The sequence below is a fragment of the Sceloporus undulatus genome, chromosome 9 (genome assembly GCF_019175285.1).
Source record: "Sceloporus undulatus isolate JIND9_A2432 ecotype Alabama chromosome 9, SceUnd_v1.1, whole genome shotgun sequence".
Classification (NCBI taxonomy): domain Eukaryota; kingdom Metazoa; phylum Chordata; class Lepidosauria; order Squamata; family Phrynosomatidae; genus Sceloporus; species Sceloporus undulatus.
In genome coordinates, this window is record NC_056530.1 from 27,385,370 (window position 1) to 27,395,729 (window position 10,360).

Here is a 10,360-nt window from a genome sequence, read left to right on the forward strand (position 1 = left end):
ACAATGCCATAGTACCATCGTGTGTCCCTTATACAAAATGGCAAAATCAAGGTTTGCTTCTTGGAACGTATATATTTTGGGTCTATTTGCAATCCATGGGCGGTTGTGGATAAAAGATCTGTGGGTACAGAGGTCCGACTGTATTGCATTTATAACCTAAAGTATACATAAATATATATATCCCTTCCGGAAGGGCAAGGCAGCATATGTAGTTTATCCCCTCTTTCCCCATTTTATACCCACTACAACCCTGTGAGGTAGTCTCAGATGAAAGGGAGCGACTGGCCGCAAACCTTTTGCAAGTACAGTAGATTTACATAAATGGGAATTAGAATTGGGCCGTTCCATAACATCCAAATAATGGGCTGCTATTACATTACTATGGAGTTTATCACACTGGGGCTGATTTTGGCCCTAAAGAGAGATTAAAGCACTTTGAAAGGATCCCACAAATAAAGCAAAAATGGTAACTGCGCAAATGATGATCACACGCAATTGCGCAAATAAAGCGATGTCGGAAATGCATCGTCGCTGAAATCCCAAAAGTAAAAAGATGCGCTTTAATGCTTCTTTGTGACCCCTTTAATGGCGGGTTTTGCGTGACGTCGTGTGAAATCATTTCGTTCAATTACGTGATTTTTCCAAGATATAAACTCCTATGTAAAGCTATTTAAGATACACCCTGATAGAGGATCCTGGCTCTCATTATTTAAGATGGATCCCTTATTGGCTCTGAGAATTTCCAATGAGAGACACAGAAGACCCTGACCTCTTTCTCCTTTGAACCTCATAACCCTGGTGATTTTGGGGAACGTGAGCCTGGTCTGACACTAAGCAACACTGGTTCGAAGATAGAAAACAATATATTTGCAATGCATGGCAAGAATAGGAGAATCCGCACACAGCAGCCACCTTCGTGCCATTCTTCTCAAGCAAATAAAGCGACCCAGGTCCCAAACACTGTTCCCTTCCAAGACTTGGATAAGCCTACTTCATCACTCTGTCTTTGGGGAGAAACCTGGGAGCCTTGGCACTGAAATCCCCACAAACCCAGTGTCAGCAATGGCTCATGATGGTGCAGAGGAGGAAAGTGTGCGGTTTCTTACTCCGTTGCCCAGTTCGCCTCTTCCTTGCGCTGTGAAATCCCACGGAAAATGGCCCGGCGTGGATGCTGGGCCATGCAACTCTCGCTGCTCCTCTTCCATAACACTCCGGAGAGGTCCAGAAGAGAGGACAGGGTTCGCCGCGGTTTCGGATTCACCGCCAGGTTCCTTCTCCTTGCTCCGAGGCACGCAATAGGCTTCCAACTTTGTTACTCCTTGAGGCAATGGACGATGACTGGAGGAATGGCTTCTCCCGTCGGAGCCAGGGGACTGCTTTCGGATTTTCTTCCCGACGGGGATGGGGGGGTGGCGGGGCGGCTGGTGGGGACAACGGGCTTGCGGCCTCCGTTGACACTTGCACCTTGACGTTGGTCTTGAAGTGCTGGCGCCGGGCATCCACGTCTCTGTGCCGCGCTCCGTCAGATGGCAGATGTGCAAAGCCCCAGGTTTGGCCGGATCTCCCAGATGCTGGCTCTGTGGGGTCCCACACATTGGGGTCTGCCATGGGTTCAAGCGGAGAGTCCGCGTCCTCCATAGGCGGCAACACCAACGGAGCCGGCTTGCTGAAGTCCTTAGCGTTGAGAGACGAATTCCAGAATTCTAGGTAGTGAGGAAACAAAACTGGAGTGAAGAGGATGGACTAGAGGAACAATGCTGTCTGATGCATTGAACTACCTAGTACTTGAACTACCTTGGCTCAATGCTAACTCTACGATGCTAGAAGTCCCAATTTGGTCTCAGATGTTACTCTGTTGTCAGTCAAAATGGTATGGAGGGATCTCGATGGCGCTCAGCTTTCCAGATGCTGAACCCCAACTCCTATCATCCCCAGGCGGTGCGGATGGTTCGACCAAGTGGTAGTTCAACAACGTCTGGATGGTCACAAGTTATGCGCCGTTGTGTTACCACGACTGGGAAGACTTTCTCCCCATCCCAACGTCAAACATCAGACAGATTTAGGAAGCCAGTATGGGGGGAAATAGTCGGAGAAAGGACTGATCCAGACAGAGGGATTTTATCTCTAGATCAGCAATGATTTACTCACCAAGTCCCAGGTGTGCAATGGCCTCCAACTGCTGGCAAGATGAAGCCTCCCAAATGGGCCGCGGAAGACATAAAGGCAGCGGAAGGACGTCCCTTAGAGACCAAGAGAGACGATTTCGTCAAGAGGCAGCCAAAAACTGATTTTCTATTACATGCATTTGATGTGGGACAAGTCACCAAACTTAGCGATCAAAAGTGTCCAATTCACACCCGAATATTAATAAATGGAATTTTTAAAAATGAATATTTTTGAGCTACTATAAATATAATCTATAATATAATATAATATAATCTATCATGGTTTTTGGGATGGATGCACCTTGCTCCTCGTGGGAAAGAGTCCAAGGGTAGGAAGGTGCTTTCTTGCTTAGCATTATTGACATTGACCAGGAGGGATTATTCCAAGGTTTTGGACCCGGATCTTTCTCAGCCGGACCTTGAGAGGCCAGAGATGAGCATCTCAATGGAGAAAACAAGCATCAAACTATGGTCTTCTCCTGGAAAGAAAGTCAGGTTCCAGTCCTCATGGTCCGACAAATCCTCTTTTTGCATGGGAAGCACGTGCTTCTTGAAAGGACAATTTGAGGGGCCAACTCATGTATGTATATATAAGGCTCAGTTAGAATTAAGTGTTATCTCTCGGTGCCAGAGATGAGCCCTTGGGGGTTAGGCATGGCTCTTTCCATAGATGTCACAACAGACAACTATACAACTGCACATAACAAGTCACTTACGGGGCTGAGCAATAGGAGGCGATGAGATGCAAAAGGCTGGGGAAGGTGAGTTCGGAGCCCTCCAGAAAGGCCACTGCAAGGAAAATAAAGACGGACAACAGGTGAATGAGTAGCTGACAAACTCCATTCTGCCATGCAAACGGATGGGCATCGACAAAGATGCCCATCCAACCTCTGTTTAAAAACTTGCTTCTGTCGATTTTGTAGGCTCACTGGATGTTAACTTTCAGACAGCTTGCCAGTATTTGCTGTCCTATTTGCTCAGATATCAAGCAAGACTAAAATATGACGAGAAAGGTTTTAACACCTGAACCTTGGCACTCAAAGTGGTGCCAACCCGGATTATTTCTGCAGTGTGGACACATCCTTCAAGGGCTGGTCCCACACTCGACCCACTGGATGTATGGCATGCAAAAGGATTTAGGATTTGGCAGGAGCACTTTCTAGACTTCACATCGGATGGCCGTGCAAACCTTTAAGAGATGCCATGAAGCCCAAAGGATTCAAGTGACAGGGAAAGAGAAGCCACCTAAACATTAGGAAGAACCTCCTGATAGTAAGAGATGTTTGAAAGTGGAATAATACGCTCCATCAGAGAGCAGCGGAGTCTCCTTCTTTTGCAAGTTTTTAAACAGAGGTTGGATGGCCATCCGTCGGAGATGCTTAGATTGTGTATTCCTGCAAGGTAGAGGTTGGATTGGATAGCCTTTGGGAACCTTTCCAACTCTATGATTCTCTACAAATTAAACACGCAGAAGCCTGGTGAGCGAATGCTTTATCTTGACCTATTGAATTGCTCCGCAGGTGCGCCACTCTTGCAAAGCGCAACCTCTCCAGGGAGTTTAATGCCAAGGCAGTGAGCCTATTTGTTTCAATGTGGGTTTCTTATTTCCTTCCCTATCTTCCTTAGCAATGCAGAGCAAACCCGCCTACCTGCCCGCTCCTGGCGCAAGCGATAAGTCGTCACAAACGCTGGCGATGAGTTGTCTGGCAGACGCAGACTGAGGACTTGACATCGCCGCGTGTTGGATCTCCGCACCAGAAACGTCTAGGAGAAGGAAGGGAGAAGAAACACAATACAGTAGTGGGTTTCTACCACTACTAGGGGTGCATCTACACTGTCAAAATAATGCACTTTGACGCCACTTTAAGTGCTGTCGCTCCATTCTAGGGAATCTTGGGGTACATTTGCAAGGTCTCGAGGCTGCATCTGTACTGCAGAAATAATCCAGTTTGACACCACTTTAATGTTGCAGTGCGCCTTCAATTGTTTCCGACTGATGGAGACCCTTGTCCAGAAGACAAGGCCAAATCTCTCACACGACGACAATCCCCACAATTTCATAGTGTTGAACCATGGCAGCTAAAGCGGTGTCAAACTGGATTATTTCTGCAGTGCGGATGCAGCTCACAAAGGCACCCTACAGAATAGGTTACATCCCATCTTAATACACACACACAACATATATACACACACACAACATATATATACACACACACACCCCAACAGAACATATATATATATATATATACACACACACAACACAGAAACACACATACACAAAACACACACACACAACATATATTAAAACAACACTTTAAAAACAATTAAAATAATCCAATTAAACCCATAAAACCTTTTAAAACATACACCATTTAAAATATACAACGTTCAAAATAACCCAAACCCACCCTGCCATCATCCCCGATAAAACCAGGCCTGTACGGTTTTAAAAAGCTCGCCAGAACCAAAACGTCTTTTCGTTTGCTGGTGAAAAAGGCTTATTGCCATCGTTTTAATCCTTGAATCTCAGTTTGGGGAAAAGGCCAGGGAAAATTACAAGGCAATAGATAGCAAGCATGGCCATAAAAACGGCCCTTCCAGCCATAAACAAATACTGGAAGAGTCGTATCACTGCAGAGTCCCACTTTGCGTAAGAAAACCCTATACAATTTATAGAGTTCCTATAAGTTCATTGAAGCCGCACATATGCATACACTGAATTTCAATGCGTCTTGGATGAAAAAGGCTGCTGTTCTTCCATTTGAAGAGCAAGAAAGACCCGTAGTCGTTTGCACAGGCAAACACCATTATCTTTTCCGTCATTGCCCCATCCCTATTATAGTTCACCCCTGATGCCAACTTGCCAACTGCGCCCCTCTTACCCCGGGTGGTTCCCGCTGCAAGATGTGGAGGGCAGTGGCCGAATTGATGCCCAGCTGGAGCCAAACCGGTTGGGTCAGCCGCAGCCGGCCCACAAGGCTTATCTTCCGGGGAGAGGATGGTACCCCACTCCGAGGGTTGGCATAGGGCTCCGGATAGTCATAGATGGGGTTGCGGGTCATCCTGAAAGCGAGAAGAAAATCCCTATTATTCCTTAAGTCCGGTAAAGTGAGAACAAAGGGACACAGTTGGTAGAAAACCTAAGACGCATGCCTTGTTGCTTATTTACACTCGGCTTTCTGTATCCGCGGATGCTTCATCGACCAATTCAAGGATCCACGGCTTGAAAACATTCAGTATATACATACATATACATACATGCATATACATATTCCAAAAAGCAAACCTTGATTTTGCCATTTTATATAAGGGACACCATTTTAGTACCTATTGTATTGAATGGGACTTGAGCATCCATGGATTTTGGTATCCACAAGGGATCCTGGAACCAAACTCCAGCGGATACCAAGGACCCACTATATGTTCCAAAAAGCAAACTTTGATTTTGCTGTTTTATAATAAGGGTCACCATTTTACTATCCATAAATGTAATGATACTAAGGCCCCCCTATATATAGTGGAAATTGCCAATATAAAGCAATATATTAGTCTAAATCAATGAGAGGCCAGGACGCAACAGTTAGAAAGATTATCCTTGCGGAGGAGATGCATGTTGCAAGGGATGATGATAATAATAGCAGGGCTTGCCAACAGTTTTTGCAACCGCAAACCATGCTTTTTTCCAAAGAGGCGTTGGGAGGAGAGGTTGCGTGTGCCACTCTTCTGCAGAGGCACCTCTGGAAAGAACATGAGCTGTTACAAAACATACAGCGGAGGCGGCAAGGAGAGAAGGCGAGAGTGTGAATCATGCGCAAGATGGCACCAACCCACAGAGAGAGATGCCTGCAATCTGGAGAAAGGAAAGAGGAGGAAGAGAGTGTGCAGTTTGCAAGAGATTGGAAGCCAGAGAGGAAGCCAGAAAAGAAGTCTAACCTAGGGATGGGCAGCTGGGAAAGACATCATCATCATCATCATTACCATCATCATCATCTTTCCCAGCTTTCACAGCTGCCCATCCCTAGGTTAGCATATATATAGTGGGCCCTTGGTATCCGCTGGGGTTTGCTTGCAGGACCCTCTGTGGAGCTCAACATCCATGGATGCTTAAGTCCCATTCAATGCAATGGATAATAAAACAGTGACCCCCCATATAAAATGGCAAAATCATGGTTTGCTTTTTGGAATATATAGTGGGCCTTTGGTATCCAGGATCATAAAATCACAGAGGATGCTCTGTTGGTACCAAAACCCATGGATGCTCAAGTCCCATTAAATACAATGGATAATAAAATGTTGACCCGATATATCATAACCATCATTATTATTGCCTTCCAGTAATTTCCATAGAGTCTTTGAGTTGGAAGGGAACCCCAAGGGTCATCTAGTCCAACCCCATTCTGCCATGCAGGAATACACTCTTGAAAGACGCCTATCCAACCTCCGATTAAAGACTTCCGAAGGAGGAGGCTCCACTGCCCTTAAAGGCAGAGTATTCCAACATCGAATAGCAATTATAGTAAAGACATTCTACCTAATATTTTGGCGAATGTTCTTTTCTTGGTATTTGAATCCACTGGTTGGCATTCTAGGTCCTGGAGCGCCTCCGTCTTGTACCTGGCACCCCTTCAGATGGTGAAAGATAGCTGTCATGCCACCTCTTTAGGGTGCCTATGCGCTGCGGAAATAATCCAGTGCGGCACAACCTCAAGTGCTGACTTATGGAGACCCTTATGGCAAACCTATAACAGGGTTTTCTTGGCCAGTTTCCTCAGAGGGGGTTTGCGATTGCCATCCTCTGAGGCTGAGAGAGTGTGCCTTGCCCACGATGAGTTTCCCTGGCTGAGACAGGGTTTGAACCCTGGTCTCCAGTGTCATGGGAGCTGATCACACTGGGGCTGATCTTGGCATTAAAGAGAGATTAAAGCGCATTTAAAGTATCCTACAAATGGAGAGGGAATGGCGAATAAGTGCGTGAATGGTTACATGTCATTGTGCAAATGAAGTGATATCAGAAATGCATTGTCGCTGGTTCGACAGCTTGCAAAACTACAAATCCGAGAACCCCATAGCAGTCAAAGCGGTGTCAACATGCATTGTGCAGAGTGTGCCTACCTGGCAGGTTTGTTGTGAAGATGAAACCAGAGCCTCCTCAACGTGTCATCCGTATGGAAAGTGGCCACTCCAAGGAATTGGGAGATGAGCAATCTTAGCTTCCAGTTAGGAAAGGTTGACTCAGACCCACTTTGGCCTTTCTTCCCCTTACTCCACCCCAGAAAGGATTGAAAGGCCCATAAGGTGGGGCTGGGATGACTTCAGCCCCTATGATGCAAAAATCACATGCGGACTCACATGAGGGAAAGTGCTTTTGAAAGGAGGAAGGGAAAAAGAGGAAGATGGAAAAGAAGTCTGACTCGTTTCCAATAGTCTGGGCAGAGAAAGCAAACTGGTTTGCATCATGTTTCCCCAATACTCACATTAGACCCATTTAAGTTCTAATGCTTAAAGAGGCTAATGTACTTTCGGGATTCCAGCGACAATGCATTTCAGATATTGCGATAATCCTTTGCGCCATTACTCGCCGTTTCCACTTCGTTTGCAGGATGCTTGAAATGCGCTTTAATCTCTCTTTAATGCCGAAATTAGCCCCGATGTGATAAACTTGATAGCCATTGTATTTAATGGGACTTGAGAGCATCCATGGATTTGGGTATCCATAGGGAATTAAATAGCCCACTATGCAGGCTTCCTTGATGTGTTGGACTATAACCCTCATCATCCCCCATCAATATAGAGACAAAGGGCGTTTTGCTTTGGTGCACCTGGAGGGTGCTTTCTCTGAACCAGGCCAAAACTCTCTGTATTGATCGGGGATGATGGGAGTCACAGTCCAAAATTTAAAGCCACTTTTCAAGAAGTTGGCGTCCAAAGAGAAGGAACACCTTGGTCACCCAATTCCTTTAAAGTCTGCAGATTTAATGGATGGGTTCGAATGAAAGTGTTTGTGATTAAACAGAACAACAAGGCTACTCTTTCTTTGCCCAAAATTATAGGGCCGAGAGGAAAAAGTGAGTCAGCCCAAGACATTCGGGTGCTTCTCCTTCCCAAATGGACAGACGTTATATCCCTATTATATATATATATATATATATACACGTGTGTGTGTGTATATATATACAGTATATATGCACATATATATGTGGATGTAAATACACACACACAATATATATATATACACACACAGACATACACACAGAGACATTATATATATGTATGTGTGTATGTCTCTGTGTGTACAGTATATCTATTGTATGTATGTATGTGTGTGTGTGTGTGTGTGTGTGTATATATATATATATATATATTCAATACCCCTTTCCTCCCTATAGATGTACATGTGTTGGTTCTCACAACAAGGCAAGCAATCTGGACCACACAGACACACACAGAAAACACTTTGTCTCTAACTGTTGGACCACGCTGCCTTTCTAGGCACAGCTAGGCTTCCTCACAGCTTGCAAACAAGGAAACCCAGCTAGCTTTAAAAAAGCAATAAAGGAACCATCTGCAGGCAACCATTTAGCAAATAAAAGACAAGGAAGAAGAAGAAGAAGAGAGAGGAGAGATTCTATTTTCCCCATGCCCTCTTTCCTAGGCTGGCACCCCAAAGAAGCAGTGCCAACCCTTGGCAGTGCCAACCCACTCAGCCCCAGGCAATGGAATTAAGCAAAGAAAAGACAAGAGTGGGTGAGTTTCTCTCCATTTCCCCATTCCCCCTTTCCTGGCCGGCACCCCAAAGAAATCCCCTTGGCAGTGCCAACCACTCAGCTCCAGGCAAAGGCATTTAGCAAATTAAAGATTGAAGAGAGAGTAAGTTTCTTTCCATTTCTCCATGCCCCTCCTTAGGCTGGCACCCCAAAAGATCCCCTTGGCAATGCCAAACCACACAAGTCCAGGCAATGGCATTTAGCAAATAAAAGACCGAAGAGAGAGTGAGTTTCTCTCCATTTCCCTATGCCTCCTTCCTTAGGCTGGCACCCCAAAGCCCCCTTGGCAGTGCCAAAAGACTGAAAAGACAGTGAGTTCCTCTCCATTTTCCCATGCTCTCTTTCTTAGGCTGGCACCCCAAAAAAGTCCCTTGGTGAGTTTCTCTCCATTTCTCCATGCCCCCCCTCCTTAGGCTGGCACCCCCAAAAAACCCCCCCCCCCTTGACAGAGACAAAGCTCCAGGCAATGGAGCTGAGCAAATAAAAATACAAGGTAGAAGAAGGAGAAGAGAGAGAGAGAGTGGAGTTTCTCTCCATCTCCCCATGTCCCCCAGGTTGGCATCCCAAAGAAGCCCCCCTTGGCAGTGCCAACCACTCACCTCCTCTCCTCTCCAGCTTCTATCTCTGTGTCTTGTTCTCCTGCTTCCTAATGCCCTCCCTTCCTCTGCCATCCATCCATGTGATTTCTCTCTGTTTGTGGCACCCACTTCTAAGCTGTCTAAGCACGCCTGGGCTGGCATCCAAAGGCTGGGCGAGGCCCGGGCATGCGGGGTGGGCACCTGGACTCAAGAGCCACTCTTTTTTTTGGGCTTCCACGAGTTGCAAAACCTCAAGGATGATGACCTCAGGGAGAACAAACAGCCCAGGATTGTCAAACATGCCCTCCTGGCGCTTGGAGAGGCGCGAGAGGGGGACAACCGCCAAAGCTGAGACGGCAAGGGAGTCTCTGAGGAAGGTTAAGAGTTAGTTAAGAGGAGGAAAAATAGGATGGATTTGCAATACACCGATCCAGACTGTGGTTCAAAAACAAAAGAGAATGGATTTGCAATACTGGACTGTACCTGTTTAAACAAAATTAGAATGCGTTTGCAATACATAATCCGGACCGTGGGACCAAAACACAATAACCTAGAACCCTTACAGTACACAGATCTGGATCAAAGTGGAATGTATTTGCAACACGCAGATCTGGAACGTATTTGCAATACATTACCTGGACTATAGGTTTGTTAAAAATGCATTTGCAGTAGTATAATCCACAACTCCTTCCCGAACAAAGATACTTAAGCCTGGATGAGAATGACAGTGGCTCTGAATGCTCCCCTGCAAACTGGGGATCAAGTATTGTGTATTATATTGTTGTCGTGTGCCTTCAAGTTGATTTGGACTTATGGCAACCCTAAGGTGACCCTATCATGGGCTTTTTGGAGG

General features: G+C 45.9%; 1 protein-coding gene across 3 annotated transcripts; it reads right to left on the reverse strand.

Annotated features, from left to right (window-relative positions):
• Positions 1-519: 519 nt before the first annotated feature.
• RIN1 (Ras and Rab interactor 1) lies at positions 520-10,350 on the reverse strand. 3 transcript variants are annotated; one of them, XM_042440248.1, is made up of 7 exons: positions 9,529-10,350; positions 6,697-6,788; positions 5,048-5,228; positions 3,815-3,929; positions 2,882-2,954; positions 2,149-2,240; positions 520-1,703 (listed from the first exon to the last, which is right to left on the reverse strand). In XM_042440248.1, exons 1-7 carry the CDS (start codon positions 9,667-9,669, stop codon positions 1,258-1,260), a joined length of 1,140 nt encoding a protein of 379 aa, XP_042296182.1. In that variant the 5' UTR covers positions 9,670-10,350; the 3' UTR covers positions 520-1,257. The 3 variants fall into 3 exon arrangements, with proteins under 3 accessions (XP_042296182.1, XP_042296184.1, XP_042296183.1); XM_042440250.1 differs by lacking the exon at positions 6,697-6,788 and adding an exon at positions 7,278-7,484 and having other exon boundaries at positions 9,529-10,347; XM_042440249.1 differs by lacking the exon at positions 6,697-6,788 and having other exon boundaries at positions 9,529-10,344.
• Between the last annotated feature and the right edge of the window lie 10 nt (positions 10,351-10,360).